General features: G+C 44.0%; 1 protein-coding gene across 4 annotated transcripts; it reads left to right on the top strand.

Annotated features, from left to right (window-relative positions):
* The first annotated feature begins 7594 nt into the window (after positions 1 to 7594).
* lmbrd2b (LMBR1 domain containing 2b) lies at positions 7595 to 24638 on the top strand. 4 transcript variants are annotated; one of them, XR_012591781.1, is made up of 19 exons: positions 7595 to 7769; positions 13521 to 13728; positions 13809 to 13921; positions 14467 to 14568; positions 14665 to 14832; positions 15188 to 15398; positions 15485 to 15559; positions 15634 to 15747; positions 17124 to 17307; positions 18456 to 18637; positions 18728 to 18861; positions 19108 to 19239; positions 19615 to 19659; positions 19693 to 19870; positions 20800 to 20903; positions 21712 to 21758; positions 23698 to 23812; positions 23956 to 24082; positions 24205 to 24638. XR_012591781.1 is itself a non-coding variant. In XM_074618874.1 (18 exons), the coding sequence occupies exons 2-18, from the start codon at positions 13555 to 13557 to the stop codon at positions 24266 to 24268; spliced, it is 2115 nt and encodes a 704-aa protein (XP_074474975.1). In that variant the 5' UTR covers positions 7595 to 7769; positions 13521 to 13554; the 3' UTR covers positions 24269 to 24638. The 4 variants fall into 4 exon arrangements, 2 of the variants coding, with proteins under 2 accessions (XP_074474975.1, XP_074474974.1); XR_012591780.1 differs by having other exon boundaries at positions 19108 to 19272; positions 19576 to 19870; XM_074618874.1 differs by lacking the exon at positions 19615 to 19659 and having other exon boundaries at positions 14470 to 14568; positions 19108 to 19213; positions 19773 to 19870.
* Positions 24639 to 24949: the final 311 nt, after the last annotated feature.

Raw genomic sequence — 24949 nt, 5'->3', positions numbered from 1 at the left:
GTTTTTGGTCGTCACCATCTTAGTTTTTGGTCGTCTCAATCTTGGTTTTTGGTCGTCACCATCTTAGTTTTTGGCGTCTCCATCTTGGTTTTTAGCGTCTCCATCTTAGTTTTTGGTCGTCACCATCTTGGTTTTTGGTCGTCACCATCTTAGTTTTTGGTCGTCTCAATCTTGGTTTTTGGTCGTCACCATCTTAGTTTTTGGCGTCTCCATCTTGGTTTTTGGCGTCACTATCTTGGTTTTTGGCGTCTCCATCTTGATTTTTGGCGTCACTATCTTGGTTTTTGGTCGTCTCCATCTTGGTTTTTGGCGTCACTATCTTGGTTTTTGGGCGTCTCCATCTTGGTTTTTAGTCGTCTCCATCTTGGTTTTTGGGCGTCTCCATCTTGGTTTTTGGCGTCTCCATCTTGGTTTTTGGCGTCACTATCTTGGTTTTTGGGCGTCTCCATCTTGGTTTTTGGGCGTCTCCATCTTGGTTTTTGGTCGTCATCATCTTGGTTTTTGGTCGTCACCATCTTAGTTTTTGGTCGTCACCATCTTAGTTTTTGGTCGTCATCATCTTGGTTTTTGGTCGTCACCATCTTAGTTTTTGGTCGTCTCAATCTTGGTTTTTGGTCGTCACCATCTTAGTTTTTGGCGTCTCCATCTTGGTTTTTAGCGTCTCCATCTTAGTTTTTGGTCGTCACCATCTTGGTTTTTGGTCGTCACCATCTTAGTTTTTGGTCGTCTCAATCTTGGTTTTTGGTCGTCACCATCTTAGTTTTTGGCGTCTCCATCTTGGTTTTTGGTCGTCACCATCTTAGTTTTTGGTCGTCTCAATCTTGGTTTTTGGTCGTCACCATCTTGGTTTTTGGTCGTCACCATCTTAGTTTTTGGCGTCTCCATCTTGGTTTTTGGCGTCTCCATCTTGGTTTTTGGGCGTCTCCATCTTGGTTTTTAGTCGTCTCCATCTTGGTTTTTGGGCGTCTCCATCTTGGTTTTTGGCGTCTCCATCTTGGTTTTTGGCGTCACTATCTTGGTTTTTGGGCGTCTCCATCTTGGTTTTTGGTCTTCTCCATCTTGGTTTTTGGCATCACTATCTTGGTTTTTGGTCTTCTCCATCTTGGTTTTTGGCGTCTCCATCTTGGTTTTTAGTCGTCTCCATCTTGGTTTTTGGCGTCTCCATCTTGGTTTTTGGCGTCTCCATCTTAGTTTTTGGTCGTCTCAATCTTGGTTTTTGGTCGTCACCATCTTAGTTTTTGGTCGTCTCAATCTTGGTTTTTGGTCGTCACCATCTTAGTTTTTGGTCGTCTCAATCTTGGTTTTTGGTCGTCACCATCTTAGTTTTTGGCGTCTCCATCTTGGTTTTTGGTCGTCACCATCTTAGTTTTTGGTCGTCTCAATCTTGGTTTTTGGTCGTCACCATCTTAGTTTTTGGCGTCTCCATCTTAGTTTTTGGTCGTCACCATCTTGGTTTTTGGTCGTCACCATCTTAGTTTTTGGTCGTCTCAATCTTGGTTTTTGGTCGTCACCATCTTAGTTTTTGGTCGTCTCAATCTTGGTTTTTGGTCGTCACCATCTTAGTTTTTGGCGTCTCCATCTTGGTTTTTGGTCGTCACCATCTTAGTTTTTGGTCGTCTCAATCTTGGTTTTTGGTCGTCACCATCTTAGTTTTTGGTCGTCTCAATCTTGGTTTTTGGTCGTCACCATCTTAGTTTTTGGCGTCTCCATCTTGGTTTTTGGTCGTCACCATCTTGGTTTTTGGTCGTCACCATCTTAGTTTTTGGCATCTCCATCTTGGTTTTTGGCGTCACTATCTTGGTTTTTGGCGTCTCCATCTTGATTTTTGGCATCACTATCTTGGTTTTTGGTCGTCTCCATCTTGGTTTTTGGCGTCACTATCTTGGTTTTTGGGCGTCTCCATCTTGGTTTTTAGTCGTCTCCATCTTGGTTTTTGGGCGTCTCCATCTTGGTTTTTGGCGTCTCCATCTTGGTTTTTGGCGTCACTATCTTGGTTTTTGGGCGTCTCCATCTTGGTTTTTGGTCGTCTCCATCTTGGTTTTTGGTCGTCTCCATCTTGGTTTTTGGCGTCACTATCTTGGTTTTTGGTCGTCTCCATCTTGGTTTTTGGCGTCTCCATCTTGGTTTTTAGTCGTCTCCATCTTGGTTTTTGGCGTCTCCATCTTGGTTTTTGGCGTCTCCATCTTAGTTTTTGGTCGTCTCAATCTTGGTTTTTGGTCGTCACCATCTTAGTTTTTGGTCGTCTCAATCTTGGTTTTTGGTCGTCACCATCTTAGTTTTTGGTCGTCTCAATCTTGGTTTTTGGTCGTCACCATCTTAGTTTTTGGCGTCTCCATCTTGGTTTTTGGTCGTCACCATCTTAGTTTTTGGTCGTCTCAATCTTGGTTTTTGGTCGTCACCATCTTAGTTTTTGGCGTCTCCATCTTAGTTTTTGGTCGTCACCATCTTGGTTTTTGGTCGTCACCATCTTAGTTTTTGGTCGTCTCAATCTTGGTTTTTGGTCGTCACCATCTTAGTTTTTGGTCGTCTCAATCTTGGTTTTTGGTCGTCTCAATCTTGGTTTTTGGTCGTCACCATCTTAGTTTTTAGCGTCTCAATCTTAGTTTTTGGTCGTCTCAATCTTGGTTTTTGGTCGTCACCATCTTAGTTTTTGGCGTCTCCATCTTGGTTTTTGGCGTCACTATCTTGGTTTTTGGGCGTCTCCATCTTGGTTTTTAGTCGTCTCCATCTTGGTTTTTGGGCGTCTCCATCTTGGTTTTTGGCGTCTCCATCTTGGTTTTTGGCGTCACTATCTTGGTTTTTGGGCGTCTCCATCTTGGTTTTTGGTCGTCTCCATCTTGGTTTTTGGTCGTCTCCATCTTGGTTTTTGGCGTCACTATCTTGGTTTTTGGTCGTCTCCATCTTGGTTTTTGGCGTCTCCATCTTGGTTTTTAGTCGTCTCCATCTTGGTTTTTGGCGTCACTATCTTGGTTTTTGGTCGTCTCCATCTTGGTTTTTGGTCGTCTCCATCTTGGTTTTTGGCGTCACTATCTTGGTTTTTGGCCGTCTCCATCTTGGTTTTTGGCGTCTCCATCTTGGTTTTTAGTCATCTCCATCTTGGTTTTTGGTGTCTCCATCTTGGTTTTTGGCGTCACTATCTTGGTTTTTGGGCGTCTCCATCTTGGTTTTTAGTCGTCTCCATCTTGGTTTTTGGGCGTCTCCATCTTGGTTTTTGGCGTCTCCATCTTGGTTTTTGGCGTCACTATCTTGGTTTTTGGTCGTCTCCATCTTGGTTTTTGGTCGTCTCCATCTTGGTTTTTGGCGTCACCATCTTGGTTTTTAGTCGTCTCTATCTTGGTTTTTGGCGTCTCCATCTTGGTTTTTGGCGTCACTATCTTGGTTTTTGGTCGTCTCCATCTTGGTTTTTGGTCGTCTCCATCTTGGTTTTTGGCGTCACCATCTTGGTTTTTAGTCGTCTCTATCTTGGTTTTTGGCGTCTCCATCTTGGTTTTTGGCGTCACTATCTTGGTTTTTGGTCGTCGCCATCTTGGTTTTTGGCGTCACTATCTTGGTTTTTGGTCGTCTCCATCTTGGTTTTTGGTCGTCTCCATCTTGGTTTTTGGCGTCACCATCTTGGTTTTTAGTCGTCTCCATCTTGGTTTTTGGCGTCACTATCTTGGTTTTTGGCGTCTCCATCTTGGTTTTTAGTCGTCTCCATCTTGGTTTTTGGCGTCTCCATCTTGGTTTTTGGCGTCTCCATCTTAGTTTTTGATCGTCTCAATCTTGGTTTTTGGTCGTCACCATCTTAGTTTTTGGTCGTCTCAATCTTGGTTTTTGGTCGTCACCATCTTAGTTTTTGGTCGTCTCAATCTTGGTTTTTGGTCGTCACCATCTTAGTTTTTGGCGTCTCCATCTTGGTTTTTGGTCGTCACCATCTTAGTTTTTGGTCGTCTCAATCTTGGTTTTTGGTCGTCACCATCTTAGTTTTTGGCGTCTCCATCTTAGTTTTTGGTCGTCACCATCTTGGTTTTTGGTCGTCACCATCTTAGTTTTTGGTCGTCTCAATCTTGGTTTTTGGTCGTCACCATCTTAGTTTTTGGCGTCTCCATCTTGGTTTTTGGTCGTCACCATCTTAGTTTTTGGTCGTCTCAATCTTGGTTTTTGGTCGTCACCATCTTAGTTTTTGGTCGTCTCAATCTTGGTTTTTGGTCGTCACCATCTTAGTTTTTGGCGTCTCCATCTTGGTTTTTGGTCGTCACCATCTTGGTTTTTGGTCGTCACCATCTTAGTTTTTGGCGTCTCCATCTTGGTTTTTGGCGTCACTATCTTGGTTTTTGGCGTCTCCATCTTGGTTTTTGGCGTCACTATCTTGGTTTTTGGTCGTCTCCATCTTGGTTTTTGGCGTCACTATCTTGGTTTTTGGGCGTCTCCATCTTGGTTTTTAGTCGTCTCCATCTTGGTTTTTGGGCGTCTCCATCTTGGTTTTTGGCGTCTCCATCTTGGTTTTTGGCGTCACTATCTTGGTTTTTGGGCGTCTCCATCTTGGTTTTTGGTCGTCTCCATCTTGGTTTTTGGTCGTCTCCATCTTGGTTTTTGGCGTCACTATCTTGGTTTTTGGTCGTCTCCATCTTGGTTTTTGGCGTCTCCATCTTGGTTTTTAGTCGTCTCCATCTTGGTTTTTGGCGTCACTATCTTGGTTTTTGGTCGTCTCCATCTTGGTTTTTGGTCGTCTCCATCTTGGTTTTTGGCGTCACTATCTTGGTTTTTGGCCGTCTCCATCTTGGTTTTTGGCGTCTCCATCTTGGTTTTTAGTCATCTCCATCTTGGTTTTTGGTGTCTCCATCTTGGTTTTTGGCGTCACTATCTTGGTTTTTGGGCGTCTCCATCTTGGTTTTTAGTCGTCTCCATCTTGGTTTTTGGGCGTCTCCATCTTGGTTTTTGGCGTCTCCATCTTGGTTTTTGGCGTCACTATCTTGGTTTTTGGTCGTCTCCATCTTGGTTTTTGGTCGTCTCCATCTTGGTTTTTGGCGTCACCATCTTGGTTTTTAGTCGTCTCTATCTTGGTTTTTGGCGTCTCCATCTTGGTTTTTGGCGTCACTATCTTGGTTTTTGGTCGTCTCCATCTTGGTTTTTGGTCGTCTCCATCTTGGTTTTTGGCGTCACCATCTTGGTTTTTAGTCGTCTCTATCTTGGTTTTTGGCGTCTCCATCTTGGTTTTTGGCGTCACTATCTTGGTTTTTGGTCGTCTCCATCTTGGTTTTTGGCGTCACTATCTTGGTTTTTGGTCGTCTCCATCTTGGTTTTTGGTCGTCTCCATCTTGGTTTTTGGCGTCACCATCTTGGTTTTTAGTCGTCTCCATCTTGGTTTTTGGCGTCACTATCTTGGTTTTTGGTCGTCTCCATCTTGGTTTTTAGTCGTCTCCATCTTGGTTTTTGGCGTCACTATCTTGGTTTTTGGTCGTCTCCATCTTGGTTTTTGGCGTCACTATCTTGGTTGATTTATTACTTTTCCTAACGCTAACGTTGAAGAGAGTCTTTCTAAATCTTACTGTTCTTCTGTACTTTTACTTGTAATGGAGTATTTCTTTAAATGATTGTATTAGTTCTTTTACTCAAGTAGGCAGAGTAAGTTAATTTAACACATTTCATACACATTGGTGATTCAAAGTGTTTCACATGAAGCATACGGACAGGCTGAAATGTAAATTAAATGAACAGAAAGCTTTTTAAAGGGAAGAACATGCAGCGGGGGGGTCAGGTGGTTCATGGTTGTTCATGGTGAGTGTTTAAGAAGCAGGATTTAAAGGTGGTGTAATGTCCTCTGTGTGCTGTTTAGATAGCAGCCTGATGACCTTATGACCTGAGAGGCCCACAAGGGTCCAACGGTAAAACACATGTATTTTGGTCCGAAGCCACAGAGAGAATATAGAGCAGCAGCTCTCTGAACTCAGTGAACTGGAGGGTTGTGGTCTGAGAGGGTCTTTATACTTCCTACTCTCTGTGTTGACATTTATGATATTACATAGATAGAAAGACACAGTTTGCAGCATGACATCAAGTTATGCATCGGCATTAAAGAAAAGGCGTGTTCTGGCCTCTGCTGAGGTTTTTGGCAGCTGATCATGTAAATATTTGTTCAGGATAAACCCGTTCAAGAGGAGAAAGAGCAGGTTTACGACAGGACTCCCTGTCCCTGACTGCACCACCACACCATGTGGATATGTGACCTGGACGTCTGTCCTCATCGGAGGGACAGACAGCGAGCTGCTGTGTGATAAAATGTGAACCATGAATCGATCTCAGCTGGCATGTTGTGTACTACTGAGCTCTCGTCTGTACGTCCTGAAACAGCTCCTGTTGACTGGACAAGTGCTGCTTAACAACTTCCAGAACACTTGATCTGTATATAGACATTTTATTTTTAAATTTATTTATATTTATTTTTTTCTATGTGTCATTTTAGTTTGTTTGCAATTGAAAAAAATGTAAGCATAGGAATTACTCTAACTGTGATGGTAGTAATACATTTTCCCCCTCCAGGGGGCAGTAATATATGGAAGTTCTTATTGGACTTTTTTAGTTGTAACCCACAGAAGACATTCCACAAATGTGTACCATGATCTGCAGATATTTCACTATCCACAAACATGTATTTTTGTTGTGTAAAGTCACATTCACTATATGTATATATATATATGTATATACAGTATATATAATATATATAATATATATATTATATATATATACACTATAATATACATTTATTAAATATATACATAATATATATATATATAATATATATATATATTATATAATATATATATCATGTATATAATATAATATATATATATATATTAATATAATATACATGATATATATATACATATATTATATACATATATGTATATATGTATATAATATAAATATAATATATATATATACATATAATATACATAATATTATATGCAATATTATATTATATATAATATCGCCCTGTATTTTTGTGAATGTGACTTTACACAACAAAAATACATGTTTGTGGATAGTGAAATATCTGCAGATCATGGTACACATTTGTGGAATGTCTTCTGTGGGTTACAACTAAAAAAGTCCAATAAGAACTTCCATAGTAATACACCCTGCAGAGGGCAGTAATACACCCGGCAGAGGGCAGTAATACACCCTGCAGAGGGCAGTAATACACCCGGCAGAGGGCAGTAATACACCCTGCAGAGGGCAGTAATACACCCTGCAGAGGGCAGTAATACACCCTGCAGAGGGCAGTAAAACACCCTGCAGAGGGCAGTAATACACCCTGCAGAGGGCAGTAATTCACCCGGCAGAGGGCAGTAATACACCCGGCAGAGGGCAGTAATACACCCTGTGCAGAGGGCAGTAATACACCCTGCAGAGGGCAGTAATACACCCTGCAGAGGGCAGTAATACACCCTGTGCAGAGGGCAGTAATACACCCTGTGCAGAGGGCAGTAATACACCCTGCAGAGGGCAGTAATACACCCTGTAGGGTCTAAACTAAAAGGTAAGGACAACACAACCTAATGCGCATGCGCCTTTGCTCGGTCTGCCTAGCACTGACGTCATCGTCCGCTCCTTCAGGCTCCTCCCTGTAGAGAACCCGGATGTGACTGGTGACAACCAGAGATCATCAGCAGGAAGCTGTTTTACTGTTTTACTGTTTAAACTGGTGTTTAATAAGCAGACAGCCGCCTGGAGAGATCACTGAAGGTCTCATCTTCACCTCAGAGGAGCAGAAACACTCTCACAGCTCGGTAAGAGACGAACTGCTTTATTTAGATAGATAACATGACAGCTAGCATGCTAACGGAGCTAGCTGCTAACGGAGCTAGCTGCTAGCTCAGGTCTGTCTGCTGATCTTGGCGGAGGACTGACAGCTACAGACAGCTACTGACAGCTACTGACAGCTACAGACAGCTACTGACAGCTACTGACAGCTACTGACAGCTACTGACAGCTACAGACAGCTACTGACAGCTACTGACAGCTACTGACAGCTACAGACAGCTACTGACAGCTACAGACAGCTACAGACAGCTACTGACAGCTACAGACAGCTACTGACAGCTACAGACAGCTACAGACAGCTACTGACAGCTACAGACAGCTACAGACAGCTACTGACAGCTACAGACAGCTACAGACAGCTACAGACAGCTACAGACAGCTACTGACAGCTACAGACAGCTACAGACAGCTACTGACAGCTACAGACAGCTACAGACAGCTACAGACAGCTACTGACAGCTACAGACAGCTACTGACAGCTACAGACAGCTACTGACAGCTACTGACAGCTACAGACAGCTACAGACAGCTACAGACAGCTACTGACAGCTACAGACAGCTACTGACAGCTACAGACAGCTACTGACAGCTACAGACAGCTACTGACAGCTACAGACAGCTACTGACAGCTACAGACAGCTACTGACAGCTACTGACAGCTACAGACAGCTACTGACAGCTACAGACAGCTACAGACAGCTACTGACAGCTACTGACAGCTACTGACAGCTACAGACAGCTACAGACAGCTACAGACAGCTACAGACAGCTACTGACAGCTACAGACAGCTACTGACAGCTACAGACAGCTACTGACAGCTACAGACAGCTACAGACAGCTACTGACAGCTACAGACAGCTACTGACAGCTACAGACAGCTACTGACAGCTACTGACAGCTACAGACAGCTACTGACAGCTACAGACAGCTACTGACAGCTACAGACAGCTACTGACAGCTACAGACAGCTACAGACAGCTACTGACAGCTACAGACAGCTACAGACAGCTACAGACAGCTACTGACAGCTACAGACAGCTACAGACAGCTACTGACAGCTACTGACAGCTACAGACAGCTACAGACAGCTACAGACAGCTACTGACAGCTACTGACAGCTACAGACAGCTACAGACAGCTACTGACAGCTACAGACAGCTACTGACAGCTACAGACAGCTACTGACAGCTACAGACAGCTACTGACAGCTACTGACAGCTACAGACAGCTACAGACAGCTACAGACAGCTACAGACAGCTACTGACAGCTACAGACAGCTACAGACAGCTACTGACAGCTACTGACAGCTACAGACAGCTACTGACAGCTACAGACAGCTACTGACAGCTACTGACAGCTACTGACAGCTACAGACAGCTACAGACAGCTACAGACAGCTACTGACAGCTACAGACAGCTACTGACAGCTACAGACAGCTACTGACAGCTACTGACAGCTACAGACAGCTACTGACAGCTACAGACAGCTACAGACAGCTACTGACAGCTACTGACAGCTACAGACAGCTACTGACAGCTACAGACAGCTACAGACAGCTACAGACAGCTACTGACAGCTACAGACAGCTACTGACAGCTACTGACAGCTACTGACAGCTACAGACAGCTACTGACAGCTACTGACAGCTACAGACAGCTACTGACAGCTACAGACAGCTACATGCTGCTGTGTGTCTGTGTTTCCCTGGTAATCCAGAGTAATGTGACCTTGTTATGATGAATAATAACCTTTAATTAACATTATAATGTGTTGCTGTGTGTTGATCTGTTTTATTAAAGTTACAGGATCATGTTGAACTTCAGAAAGCTTCATTCTGATCAGTCAGCTCACCATGACACATGATCACATTATTACTGTTGACATGCAGGGTTACAGGGTTACAGGGTGTGATGGTGCTGTGTGTGTGGTACTGTGTGTGGTACTGTGTGTGTGGTACTGTGTGTGGTACTGTGTGTGTGGTACTGTGTGTGTGGTACTGTGTGTGGTACTGTGTGATGGTACTGTGTGTGGTACTGTGTGATGGTGCTGTGTGTGGTACTGTGTGTGGTACTGTGTGTGTGGTACTGTGTGTGGTACTGTGTGTGTGGTACTGTGTGTGTGGTACTGTGTGTGGTACTGTGTGTGGTACTGTGTGTGGTACTGTGTGTGTGGTACTGTGTGTGGTACTGTGTGTGGTACTGTGTGTGGTACTGTGTGTGTGGTACTGTGTGTGGTACTGTGTGTGTGGTACTGTGTGTGGTACTGTGTGTGGTACTGTGTGTGTGGTACTGTGTGTGGTACTGTGTGTGTGGTACTGTGTGTGGTACTGTGTGTGGTACTGTGTGTGTGGTACTGTGTGTGGTACTGTGTGTGGTACTGTGTGTGGTACTGTGTGTGGTACTGTGTGTGGTACTGTGTGATGGTGCTGTGTGTGGTACTGTGTGTGGTACTGTGTGTGGTACTGTGTGTGTGGTACTGTGTGTGGTACTGTGTGTGGTACTGTGTGTGGTACTGTGTGATGGTGCTGTGTGTGGTACTGTGTGTGGTACTGTGTGTGGTACTGTGTGTGGTACTGTGTGTGTGGTACTGTGTGATGGTGCTGTGTGTGGTACTGTGTGTGTGGTACTGTGTGTGGTACTGTGTGTGGTACTGTGTGTGGTACTGTGTGTGTGGTACTGTGTGATGGTGCTGTGTGTGGTACTGTGTGTGTGGTACTGTGTGTGGTACTGTGTGTGGTACTGTGTGTGTGGTACTGTATAGTTTTACTGTGTGTGTGTAGCTGTCACAGCTGGAAGAAGTACTAAAGGATCCTTTCCTGCAGTAAGAGTACTACTACCACACTGTGAAAATACTCCACTACAAGTTAAAGTACTGCTTCATACCCTTATTGAAGTAAAAGCTTGTAACCAGCTCAATGTAGTTAAAGTACTGAGAGTCAAAGTATTTATTGTGCAGTAAAATATACTTGAAGTGAAAGTATGTCAGTATTATCATCTAGATGTAGTTAGTGCTGCATTTATACTGTACATTCAAGAAATATTCTCATTCATTTCTTAATTATTCCATTCTGGCATTGATATATAACTCATTTAATATTTATATATAACTCATTTAATATTTATATTTAACTCATTTAATAGATCCACTTCTCAGCATTTAGTATTTACTTATTGTGCTGTGGTTATTTGTTATATAGTGCATGTCTTAATGCAAATATTTATACATATCTCATATGTTTTATATTCTCATTTTCTTATTTTTAATTTTATTTCTTATATTTCTTTACATGTGTTTATATTGTAGCATTACGTACATAATTTACATGTTACATTCTACTTTATTTCTGTTTTCTTACATTTCTTTATGTTTATATAAGAGCGACTATAACGCCCCAATCCCCCAATAAAGTATTTCTGATTCTAGTATTCTCCAGTAAAAGTACTGCTGTTACTCTCAGTAAGATGTTCCCAGTCAGTGTTTTTCTATTCTCTATCTGATGTTTCTGGATTAATATTACTGCTGCATTAATGTGTATTTTAACTCCTTTATATCCTGTTGGTGTAGTGAGTAGTGAGTAGTGAGTAGTCACTAGTGACTGAGACCATAAACTCGTGTTTACAATGTTTACTGAGGTCTCAGGCTCGTTGGAGATGAACTGCGTCTCTCCTGGATAGTAGAGGAGATCAGGCGGCAGCAGTGGCGGAGACTAAAAGCTGCAATCCAGTCGGACAGTTTCCAGCTGTTTCTAACAGCATTCACTGAGTTTACAGGAAGTCATAGAGACAGTTACTTCCTGTTAGATCCGATCTGTAGGCTGCTTGTAGTTTTATTTATATTTCTTTGTAAATCTCTGTGTAAATGTGCGCGTGTCTGGCGTTGGATTCTATTCTTATTATTTTTATGTCCTCCTTGTAAAACGCATAATGAGCATGAGTTTTGATAAGTGTTATATAGATAACATTCATTATTATAATAATTATCATCATCAACCACACCAGATGTGTTTAACAGATGAAACCTTCATTGCTCAACATAAAACTAATATCCTACAATTTAGCATTAAATATTACAGTTACACAGAAAGTTGTGACTCTCTGCAACACGTGGTGTTTACTGTCGAAACTGAGAGCCAATCAGCTCTTTGATCAGGCGCGAGCCAGGCGTTTCCCATCATGCCCTGGGTCTTACAGTCGGTGGAGAGCAACTGTGGCGCCTCGATCTCGTGAGGTCATCGTTGCCCATGTGTGCACGAAGCCAGAGCAAGTTGGCATCAAGTCAGACACAAATCTAACCAGCATGCATGCACGGTGATCGTCGGTGATCGATTCTGTGTCGGCCTGCCTCGTCTCCAACGAGCCTAACGTTTACTGAGGTCATAAATCTAGAGAGAAGTAGACTCATCTTCTCAGAGTCTTCTATAGAACCAGAGGAGTCGCCTCCTGCTGGCTGCTAGACAGGATGAAGGTTTAAGACTCTTCAGCGTTGGCTTCACTTCTCAGACCCGGAGGTTATCCTCTGGTACTTACTGACGGGGGTGATGTAGAGCAAAACAGGCATCTCACCAAAAACACATTGTCTTTCAGATGTGGGAACCGGGAGTGCTAAAAAAACTAATTTCCTGGTTTTAGAACGTATCATTATTATTATTATTATTATTATTATTATTATTATTATTATTATTATTATTATTATTATTCCTGCAGCGCTCTGTTCTCCTGAGCTGTTAGTGATGGGAGGTCATTGTAACGTCAGTCTGGTGTTATTCAGAGCCACAGGTCTGAGTCTCCTCAGTTCTAATCATAACCCGGTTCCCCCGGTGTCATAGCGGTGCTTACTGGTTGTCCTGCTGCCTATAGAGCTCCCTCCCATCCCCCCTGTGGAACGACACAAAAGACCCTTTCATGGTTTACAGGTCAGCTTCTGCTGGAGAGTCCCATGTCTTTAATAAAAGCACTAATTATTCATTATGTAGAGCGGCAGTAATTAGACGAAGAGCAGCTCTGTTAGTCTCCTCATCATCCTCATCATCACTGCAGTCAGCCAGTGTTTCCCAGGCAGTAAGGTTTGATCATTTCTATGGGATGTTGATTGTTAATCATGGAGTCGTCCCCCAGCCTGAGGTCACATGGTGTAAACCCACTGTGGTATTTTAATTAGTCATGTGCTTTGGGTCATGCTTTTTACTTCCTGAAGATATTTATATTTTTATAAATACTCAACGTTATTACTAGGGCTGTCAATCTATTCAAATATTTACACATTTTGTATCTGTTCAAAATGAACCTTACAGGGAGGAAGTATTTAATACTCGTATCAACATGGGAGTAGGCAAATATGCTGCTTTATGTAAATTAATGTATATAATTTTTGCCGTCTCCATCTTGTTTTTTTTCTACAACCTAGTTGCGTTAAAGAAATGATCGGCGTTAAAATGAATTTGCGTTAAGCTATCATCCCGTTAAGTCTGGCAGCCCGACTAGTAATGGGTTGTTTCTTGGTGAGTTCTTTGTGACAGCAGCAGAGATGAAGTGCAGACTGACCTGCTGTCTGTCAGCCTGTTGGTCCTGATGATGCACGATGACATCACCAACACTGTCCAGTCAATGAGTTACCTGTCGGTCTGCATGTTTCCTCCTCTGGGCTCGTTGGTATCAGTCAGTGTGAACATGATGGGACTAAATGAACTGGATCCTGGATGTGTTGATGTGTTGCAGGTTGGTGGCGGGCGGCTGAGAGGAGCGCAGCGGGATGAGTGGCGCCGCTCTGGGTATCGAGATCGTGGTGGTGTTCTTCCTGGCGTTGTTCCTGCTGCACCGGTATGGAGACTTCAGGAAGCAGCAGCGCATGGTGCTGTTCGGCACGCTGCTGGCCTGGTATCTGTGCTTCCTCATCGTCTTCATTCTACCTCTGGACGTCAGCACGGTCGGTACCGAGCGGAGACGCCACACGTCTGTCCCTCAGATTCATGAGACTCTACTGAAACCTTTACTCTGTCCTCACAGACCATCTACAAGCAGTGTAAGATAGACCACGAGGATCACGCCTCGGTTCCCACCGCCAGCCCCGGACCGGCCAATCACACCGCGGCTAACACATCTGTCACACCCACCAGGAGGTGAGTTCACAACATGAGTCTCATTGAGTTATTACTGCAGCTTCACCACATCAACGTCTACAGGTGTGGTGTAATGTATTGTACTGTATTGTAGTATACTGTAGTGTAATGACCTGTATTGTAGTATACTGTAGTGTAATGTACTGTATTGTAGTATACTGTAGTGTAATGTACTGTATTGTAGTATACTGTAGTGTAATGTACTGTATTGTAGTATACTGTAGTGTAATGTACTGTATTGTAGTATACTGTAGTGTAATGTACTGTATTGTAGTATACTGTAGTGTAATGTACTGTATTGTAGTATACTGTAGTGTAATGTACTGTATTGTAGTATACTGTAGTGTAATGTACTGTATTGTAGTATACTGTAGTGTAATGACCTGTATTGTAGTATACTGTAGTGTAATGTACTGTATTGTAGTATACTGTAGTGTAATGACCTGTATTGTAGTATACTGTAGTGTAATGTACTGTATTGTAGTATACTGTAGTGTAATGTACTGTATTGTGTGCTCATACGGTGTTCTCCTCCTCCTCTACAGCAGCATACCAAAGGCCTGCTACAAGCCGTGGAGCTACATCCCTGATGGCATCATGCCCGTGTTCTGGAGGGTGGTGTACTGGACGTCTCAGTGTCTCACATGGTCCGTATGATAAACACCATATACTTTACATATATTATATATTGTATTTGCCAGCATATAAAGTGATGACCCCTCTGCTGTGCTCTGTGTTTCCAGGCTGCTGCTGCCCTTCATGCAGTCCTACGCCCGCTCTGGAGGCTTCTCCATCACGGGCAAAATTAAAACCGCTCTGATAGAGAACGCTATTTATTACGGGACATACCTGCTCATCTTCGGCTCGCTGCTCATTTACGTGGCTGTTCATCCTCAGTGGCACCTGTCCTGGTGAGTACAGGGACGTCAGGCCTGGTTCTGCTCTTTCTGGTGTCCCAGTGCTGCTTTGGCCGTCGCCATCTTCAACATCCACTCCTTTATTACCGTTGTCATACGTTTTTTGTTAGGAAGGTAAACACTTAAGAAAGAGGACCAGTCTACACATTGCTGACTTTGTTCATTTGTAAACTTACAAATCAAAGACATTAATCCTAACATGTGTCACATTAATCTGACTTTCCTCTGGTACAGAGGCCACAGGCCGCAGACAAAAGACACAAGGACTTCAAAGTCTTGATAAAAGGAGGCGGTGGCAACATGTAAGCAGTGAAAAGACAGGTGTGACCTCATGTGGTTTGTGCTTCAGGTACGAGCTGCAGACCATCGGGATCACAGCGGCGAACACCTGGGGCCTGTTCCTGCTGGTGCTGCTGCTCGGCTACGGTCTGGTGGAGATCCCTCGGTCCTACTGGAACGCCTCCCGACACGGACACCTGCTCATCAAGACCTACTTCAAGGCGTCCAAGCTGATGACGGAGAAGGCCGACGCAGAGGAGAACCTGGAGGACGTCATGGAGGTGAGCCGTCAGGCGGAGGAACTCGCCGTCACGTGTGAGGTTTGTCTCATTTCAGCGTTTTGACTGTGAAGTCTGGTTTGATGCAGGAGGTGAGAAAAGTCAGCGAATCCATCAAGTACAACCATCCGCTGAGGAAGTACATCGATACCATCCTCAGGAAGGTCAGTGGAACCCTTTAGTAATCCCAGTGTTGTGATTGATAGATCAGATGTATTGATCTGACGTGTCCCCTCAGTGCCCGCTGGACTACCAGGAGAAGATGGGCCGGAACATGGACGACTACGAGGACTTTGACGACAAACAGAACACGTATCCCAGCGAGAAGAGTCTGGTGAAGCTTCATAAACAGGTGAGAGGAAGAAGCCAACGCTCCTCCTTCACACTCGCTGTGTTTCCATTCAACCGCCATTACTCCTGCAGCACGTAGACGGCGAGCGGCTTCCTAAACACAACCATAAGAAATTCAGATCACGTTCTGTGAGGAGTTGATGAGAGAAAGGCTGCTAAAATCAGGAAGACACTTTCCTTCTTAAAGCACCGGTACTAATGTAACGTCTTTAACGGCAGCGTATCGCGATACCTTTCTAGTATCGGTATACAACACTGTTAGGGTCTCTAGTATCGGTATACAGCACTGTTAGGGTCTCTAGTATCGGTATACAGCACTGTTAGGGTCTCTAGTATCGGTATACAGCACTGTTAGGGTCTCTAGTATCGGTATACAGCACTGTTAGGGTCTCTAGTATCGGTATACAACACTGTTAGGGTCTCTAGTATCGGTATACAGCACTGTTAGGGTCTCTAGTATCGGTATACAGCACTGTTAGGGTCTCTAGTATCCGTATACAGCACTGTTAGGGTCTCTAGTATCGGTATACAGCACTGTTAGGGTCTCTAGTATCGGTATACAGCACTGTTAGGGTCTCTAGTATCCGTATACAACACTGTTAGGGTCTCTAGTATCCGTATACAGCACTGTTAGGGTCTCTAGTATCCGTATACAACACTGTTAGGGTCTCTAGTATCCGTATACAGCACTGTTAGGGTCTCTAGTATCGGTATACAGCACTGTTAGGGTCTCTAGTATCGGTATACAACACTGTTAGGGTCTCTAGTATCGGTATACAACACTGTTAGGGTCTCTAGTATCGGTATACAACACTGTTAGGGTCTCTAGTATCGGTATACAACACTGTTAGGGTCTCTAGTATCGGTATACAACACTGTTAGGGTCTCTAGTATCCGTATACAGCACTGTTAGGGTCTCTAGTATCGGTATACAGCACTGTTAGGGTCTCTAGTATCGGTATACAACACTGTTAGGGTCTCTAGTATCCGTATACAGCACTGTTAGGGTCTCTAGTATCGGTATACAACACTGTTAGGGTCTCTAGTATCGGTATACAGCACTGTTAGGGTCTCTAGTATCCGTATACAGCACTGTTAGGGTCTCTAGTATCCGTATACAGCACTGTTAGGGTCTCTAGTATCCGTATACAGCACTGTTAGGGTCTCTAGTATCCGTATACAGCACTGTTAGGGTCTCTAGTATCGGTATACAGCACTGTTAGGGTCTCTAGTATCCGTATACAGCACTGTTAGGGTCTCTAGTATCGGTATACAGCACTGTTAGGGTCTCTAGTATCGGTATACAACACTGTTAGGGTCTCTAGTATCGGTATACAGCACTGTTAGGGTCTACCATGTGTGTGATTGTGTTTCCAGGTGATCTATGCGGTTCAGAGACACAACAGGACTCGTGTCCAGTGGCAGATCCTCCTGCAGCAGGCCATCCACCTGGAGGACGTCGCCAAGAACGAGACCAGTTCAGCCCACCAGTTCGTCCACAGCTTCCCGTCCTCTGAGCCGGCCGGCTGGTTCAGCAGATACGTGTACACGTCGACCGTAGGTGGGTCGCAGTGCCGGGCCTCCGGTCCCTCTCAAACATCAGTACTCTGTTCTCATAACCTTCATTTAATAGAAGATATAAGCACGACTATGAATCAGCTCACAGGAGCGTGTTAACGGTGCAGCTTCTAGTGGAGCTACAGGAGATGTTGTTAGCAGTTAAAGCCGGTATATTCAGTCTGAAGCCACATAGAGTTTCTCTGATGAAGATTTTATACCTAGTTATTGTATTAACACATTATTGTATATTTCTTTTTTGTTTGATTTTATGATGTGTTGAAACATTTCTGCTTGTTTTTAACTGTACCTATAAGTTGTGTTTGAGTGCTTTGAAAGACGTGATTTTTGGATATTTTTTGGACATTTTTAACAAATATTTTCACAAATTTATTTTCGGATATTTTCCGAGATTTATTGCTGAATATTTTTCATATATTTGTCGGGCATTTTTCGGATACTTTGTACATATTTTTTAGAAATATGTTTAACACATTTGCCAATATTTTTTTGCATATTTTTCAAATGTTTTTGGGACATTTTCCACATATTTGTCAGACAAGTTTTGGATAGTTTTCACAATTTTTTTCAAGATTTTTTACAAATATTTTTCACATATTTACTAATATTTTTTGGATATTTTCTAGATTGTTTTCTGGATATTTTTTTACATATTTGTCAGACAAGTTTTGGATATTTTTCACACATTTTTGGTCTTTTTTTACAAATATTTTCACATACATACTAATATGTTTCGGATATTTTTCTAATTTTTTGGGATATTTTCCAGATTTGTTTCTGGATATTTTTCACATATTTGTCGGACTTTTTTCATTATTTTTTTCATATATTCTATTAATATTTTTGGGAATTTTTCAGTAATATTTTTTCACTTATAAATAAATGCTTAATTATTATTATTATTATATAATTCTTACAGTATTACAGTGCTTTCCACCCTGTAAACAGACAGCTAAAGAGAGCTACGTTCAAAGTGTTTTTAAAAGACATCAGATGACATTAAGGGCTAGACTCTGCTGTGTTTCAGTGACGTGGTCGTTCACATTAAACTCTGATGTAACAGTGGACTGAAGCTCTGCCTCAGTGCCTCTGAGCCCTGCCGTCATGTCCTGTGTGTGTGTGTGTGTACAGAGTGGTACTGGGAGTGTCTCCTGAAGAGCTGGTTCCTCCGGCTGCTGTCGGTGGTTCTGACCCTGTTCAGCGTGGCCGTGGTCTGGTCCGAGTGCACCTTCTTCAGCACGCGGCCCGTCCTGTCCCTGTTCGCTGTGTTCATCCAGCTGGCTGAGAGAGACTATAACTACCTGTACATCGAGGTGAGACCCGTCCGTTAAGTGTTCTGGTTCTGTCTGGGTTCATCTCATGAGTCAGTGTCTGTCACATTAAAAACATCTTCTCTCCACCAGATGGCGTGCTTCATCACCATCTTCTTCCTGTGTACCTGCGTTTACTCCACCGTGTTCCGCATCCGGGTCTTCAACTACTACTACCTGGCCTCCCATCACCAGACCGACGCCTACAGCCTCCAGTTCAGCGGCATGTAAGTCACAGGAAGTTCAGTATCAGTGGAACAAGACGGAAACCTCTGATTCTAGTTCCCAGTAACGGACTGGAAATTAATATAATATAATATATATATATATATATAGTCATAAATTTCCGAGGAAAGGTTTTGATATCCTCTGAGATCAAAGTGGTAAATGTTACCAGACTTGCCGTACAGGTGTGTTTGTAAAGTCAGAATCAGATCATGTGATGAATGATGATTAATCTCTTTAATCTGCAGGTTGTTCTGTCGTCTGACGCCTCCTCTGTGTCTCAACTTCCTGGGTTTGATCCACATGGACTCAGCCATCTCCCACCAGCTGAAGGAGCAGACCGCCTACACCTCCGTAAGTCTCCGTGGTTACAGGACCAGGTGTGAACCGCCGTGGTCCAGGACCAGGACCAGGTGTGATCCGCCATGGTCCAGGACCAGGTGTGAACCGCCGTGGTCCAGGACCAGGACCAGGTGTGATCCGCCATGGTCCAGGTCCAGGTGTGAACCGCCGTGGTCCAGGACCAGGCGTGATCCGCTGTGGTCCAGGACCAGGTGTGAACCGCCGTGGTCCAGGACCAGGTGTGAACCGCCGTGGTCCAGGACCAGGACCAGGTGTGATCCGCCATGGTCCAGGTCCAGGTGTGAACCGCCGTGGTCCAGGACCAGGTGTGATCCGCTGTGGTCCAGGACCAGGTGTGAACCGCCGTGGTCCAGGACCAGGTGTGAACCGCCGTGGTCCGGGACCAGGACCAGGTGTGAACCGCCGTGGTCCGGGACCAGGACCGGGACCAGGACCAGGTGTGAACCGCCATGGTCCAGGACCAGGACCAGGTGTGAACCGCCGTGGTCCAGGACCAGGACCAGGTGTGAACCAGCTGACCGTCTTGCTGCTGTGTGTGTGTGTGTTTCAGATCATGGGGTCGATGCGTGTCCTCTCTTTCATCGCTAACGGTTTCTACATCTACTACCCGATGCTGATCGTCATCCTCTGCATCGCCACCTACTTCAGGTCAGTTCTGACTCTCTGACACCACAAGAGACACGGCTGCAGCTGACAATGCTACATGCTACATGCTACATGCTATATGCTATATGCTATATGCTACATGCTACATGCTATATGCTACATGCTACATGCTATATGCTACATGCTACATGCTACATGCTATATGCTACATGCTATATGCTATATGCTATATGCTACATGCTACATGCTATATGCTACATGCTACATGCTATATGCTACATGCTATATGCTACATGCTATATGCTACATGCTATATGCTACATGCTACATGCTATAGCTATAGCTAGCTGGCTAGCTAACCACTGTCCCCGATGGGACTACTTGCAAGCTAACGTTAGCTACTGGAATGTTTGCTATTAGCCTACGAGCTAACTGTACGTTTCAGCTTCAATCATATAAATCAACACACACATGTATATATATATATATATATATATATGAGAGAGAGAGTACTGCAGCCAGATTTATATTTATTTTAATTTTATTATTTAATTCAATATTGTTTATATTGTTCCTATTTTTATATTTCCTTCTATTTAAATTGTTCATATGTCCGTCTACTTTTTTTTTATATATATATTTAATTTAATTTGAATGTTTTTCTGTGTTGTATCTTGATTTGAGTTTTGACTGCTGCTTCTTGTTCCTGACCTCTCCCCTCTGCTGCTGTACGCTGCACATTACCCACTGGGGGACTAATGAAGGAATATCTGATCTTTACTTTATATACATACTTTAACAACAGGGACAGTCTGTTATAACTCTGTATTCTGGGATGATTCATAATATAATCATATAAACAGCTTCAACAAACAAACCTTTAGGACCTGCTGCTCTGTGCTGGTTATTACACCGTTACACACAGAGAGACTTAATATTCATTAATATGAGTTCATAAACTGTTTCCTCAGTTTGGGGACTCGCTGTCTGAACCTTCTGGGCTTCCAGCAGTTTGTGGGTGACAGTGAAATGACCTCCGACCTGATCGACGAGGGCAAGGAGCTGATCCGCCGCGGTAATAACACTCACAGTAACACAGCATGAGTAATAACACAGTAGTAGTAACACAGGATGAGTAATAACACAGTAGTAGTAACACAGGATGAGTAATAACACAGTAGTAGTAACACAGCATGAGTAATAACACAGTAGTAGTAACACAGCAGGAGTAATAACACAGTAGTAGTAACACAGCAGGAGTAATAACACAGTAGTAGTAACACAGCATGAGTAATAACACAGTAGTAGTAACACAGCATGAGTAATAACACAGTAGTAGTAACACAGCATGAGTAATAACACAGTAGTAGTAACACAGCATGAGTAATAACACAGTAGTAGTAACACAGCATGAGTAATAACACAGTAGTAGTAACACAGCATGAGTAATAACACAGTAGTAGTAACACAGCATGAGTAATAACACAGTAGTAGTAACACAGCATGAGTAATAACACAGTAGTAGTAACACAGCATGAGTAATAACACAGTAGTAGTAACACAGCAGGAGTAATAACACAGTAGGAGTAACACAGCATGAGTAATAACACAGTAGTAGTAACACAGCATGAGTAATAACACAGTAGTAGTAACACAGCAGGAGTAATAACACAGTAGTAGTAACACAGCATGAGTAATAACACAGTAGTAGTAACACAGCATGAGTAATAACACAGTAGTAGTAACACAGCAGGAGTAATAACACAGTAGTAGTAACACAGCAGGAGTAATAACACAGCAGGAGTAATAACACAGTAGTAGTAACACAGCAGGAGGTCTGTTCAGCAGAGCAGCTTAAACTATAAATCTGTTTGTTGTTACAGAGAAGAGGAAGCGCCAGCGGATTGAAGACGGAGAGACCAGACGGAGAGTGAGTAGAAACAATGATGTAATCCTCAATAAACACTAGACTCACTCAGAGAGGACAGACCTCCTCCAACGCTACAGACAGAGAACAGACCTCCTCCAACGCTACAGACAGAGAACAGACCTCCTCCAACGCTACAGACAGAGAGAACAGACCTCCTCCAACGCTACAGACAGAGAGAACAGACCTCCTCCAACGCTACAGACAGACAGAACAGACCTCCTCCAACGCTACAGACAGAGAGAACAGAACTCCTCCAACGCTACAGACAGAGAGAACAGACCTCCTCCAACGCTACAGACAGAGAGAACAGACCTCCTCCAACGCTACAGACAGAGAGAACAGACCTCCTCCAACGCTACAGACAGACAGAACAGACCTCCTCCAACGCTACAGACAGAGAGAACAGACCTCCTCCAACGCTACAGACAGAGAACAGACCTCCTCCAACGCTACAGACAGAGAGAACAGACCTCCTCCAACGCTACAGACAGACAGAACAGACCTCCTCCAACGCTACAGACAGAGAGAACAGACCTCCTCCAACGCTACAGACAGAGAGAACAGACCTCCTCCAACGCTACAGACAGACAGAACAGAACTCCTCCAACGCTACAGACAGACAGAACAGACCTCCTCCAACGCTACAGACAGAGAGAACAGACCTCCTCCAACGCTACAGACAGAGAGAACAGACCTCCTCCAACGCTACAGACAGAGAGAACAGACCTCCTCCAACGCTACAGACAGAGAGAACAGACCTCCTCCAACGCTACAGACAGAGAGAACAGACCTCCTCCAACGCTACAGACAGACAGAACAGAACTCCTCCAACGCTACAGACAGACAGAACAGACCTCCTCCAACGCTACAGACAGAGAGAACAGACCTCCTCCAACGCTACAGACAGAGAGAACAGACCTCCTCCAACGCTACAGACAGAGAGAACAGACCTCCTCCAACGCTACAGACAGAGAGAACAGACCTCCTCCAACGCTACAGACAGACAGAACAGAACTCCTCCAACGCTACAGACAGACAGAACAGACCTCCTCCAACGCTACAGACAGAGAGAACAGACCTCCTCCATCGCTACAGACAGACAGAACAGACCTCCTCAACGCTACAGACAGACAGAACAGACCTCCTCCAACGCTACAGACAGAGAGAACAGACCTCCTCCAACGCTACAGACAGAGAGAACAGACCTCCTCCAACGCTACAGACAGAGAGAACAGACCTCCTCCAACGCTACAGACAGACAGAACAGACCTCCTCCAACGCTACAGACAGAGAGAACAGACCTCCTCCAACGCTACAGACAGAGAGAACAGACCTCCTCCAACGCTACAGACAGAGAGAACAGACCTCCTCCAACGCTACAGACAGACAGAACAGACCTCCTCCAACGCTACAGACAGACAGAACAGACCTCCTCCAACGCTACAGACAGACAGAACAGACCTCCTCCAACGCTACAGACAGAGAGAACAGACCTCCTCCATCGCTACAGACAGACAGAACAGACCTCCTCAACGCTACAGACAGACAGAACAGACCTCCTCCAACGCTACAGACAGACAGAACAGACCTCCTCAACGCTACAGACAGACAGAACAGACCTCCTCCAACGCTACAGAATACTCTCTACTTTATTTTAATATCAATACATGTTTGAAAGTTTTTAAAATTTTAATTTTTTTTATGTGAAAAAAAACTCAAATATTCTCTGAGATTAAAGTTATAGATTTACAAGAAAAGAAATGTTTATTGTTAGTGGTCAATTTATGAAAAAAACAGATTTACGATGATATAAAATAAATAGATTTTCTGAGATTAAATTAGTAAATGATGATTTAATCTCAGAGTTATTTTTCTGGTAAATGAACTTTAATGTGTGGAAAGCTGTGTGAATATCAGGTCATGTGACGGTGTGTTGCAGGAGTGGAAGGAGCGTTATGGAAACCAGAGAGAGGACCACACGGCGAGGAACCGGAGCAGCCACGAGATGAAGGAGACCAGTTACTCCGACACGGTGGCGCCCGCCAACAACAGACGTAAGCTTCATCCTCCCGCTGCTTTAGAACGGCATGTTTATAACGGCGTTGATAACGGCGTTGATAACGGCGTTGATAACGGCGTTGATAACGGCGTTGATAACGGCGTTGGTTAGCGCTGACCGCTGTCGTCTGTTCAACAGAGGCTAAATATTCCCGCTCTGGGAGTCGCTCGGAGAGAGACTGCATCGAGCTGCTGCAGGACGCCGAACCGTTAGACTTCAACGCCGAGTCTCTGACGGACGACCCTCTGGAGGCCGAGTCCGGCAGGTAAACACCACTTCCTCTTCCTGTTTTCACAATAAAACACATCTACTGTTGAACGTGTCTCTGAAGGAGAAGACGTGTGATATCAGCAGCTGGGTTGTGTATTCAGTACTCTGCTCTCTCAGACATGCAGGAGGACGATATCTGTCCATGTCGTCGTCTCGCAGCCGAATATTTGACGACGTCTGACGGGGAGAATAAATCCGAACGGGAACCGTGAACTGGAACGCCGCCGTCAAACAGGAAGTGAATGTGCCAACATGACCTCCATCTCACAGCTCGCTGGCCGTCTCATCTCACAGGATGCATGGTAACTACAATCAGTCTCTGCATCGGGTTTCACGCCCAGCTTGGCTGCAGCTGAACGAAGGCACTTTAGAAGGAATATTAATGCTATAAACGTGACCCTCTGATATCGGATATGAATGCAGGTTATTGATCCTGGATTAGTTTGAGCTGCATGTCATGACGGCGGGAGTCTGAGCATGCTCATCAGTCTGCAGCGGCTGCATGTCCACGCGGCACTTTAATGAACGGTTCAATGAAGGTCCATGAAGTCTATTTATATTCTTTATTTATCTGTATGTCATGATAGAAACAGCCACTGATCAACCTGATCAATAGCTGATCAATAGCTGATCAATAGCTAATCAATAGCTGATCAACAGCAGAATATCTCATTTCATTCTAATCATGAAGGAAGCTGTGTTTAATCACTACTCAATACTTCATCTTCTTATATTAAAGCATTTTTCAGTTTAAAGCCGAGTCCTTTTCCTCGCCGGGTGTGACGACACGTTTGAACAAATAAACGGACGTGTTACATCGTTACATCTCCACAGTTCAGTTTGACAGAAGCCACGATCACCA

The sequence above is a fragment of the Sebastes fasciatus genome, chromosome 19 (genome assembly GCF_043250625.1).
Source record: "Sebastes fasciatus isolate fSebFas1 chromosome 19, fSebFas1.pri, whole genome shotgun sequence".
Classification (NCBI taxonomy): domain Eukaryota; kingdom Metazoa; phylum Chordata; class Actinopteri; order Perciformes; family Sebastidae; genus Sebastes; species Sebastes fasciatus.
Note: the sequence above shows the minus strand (reverse complement) of the source record. Positions and strands in the feature narration are given on the sequence as shown.

Coding starts and splice junctions, on each gene's coding strand:
- lmbrd2b (XM_074618873.1), top strand. CDS start 13,555: ATGAGTGGCGCCGCTCTGGGTATCGAGATCGTGGTGGTGTTCTTCCTG. Junction 18,638..18,727: donor ATAACTACCTGTACATCGAG/GTGAGACCCGTC, acceptor TCTCTCCACCAG/ATGGCGTGCTTCATCACCAT. Junction 19,214..19,772: donor AGCAGACCGCCTACACCTCC/GTAAGTCTCCGT, acceptor TGTGTGTTTCAG/ATCATGGGGTCGATGCGTGT.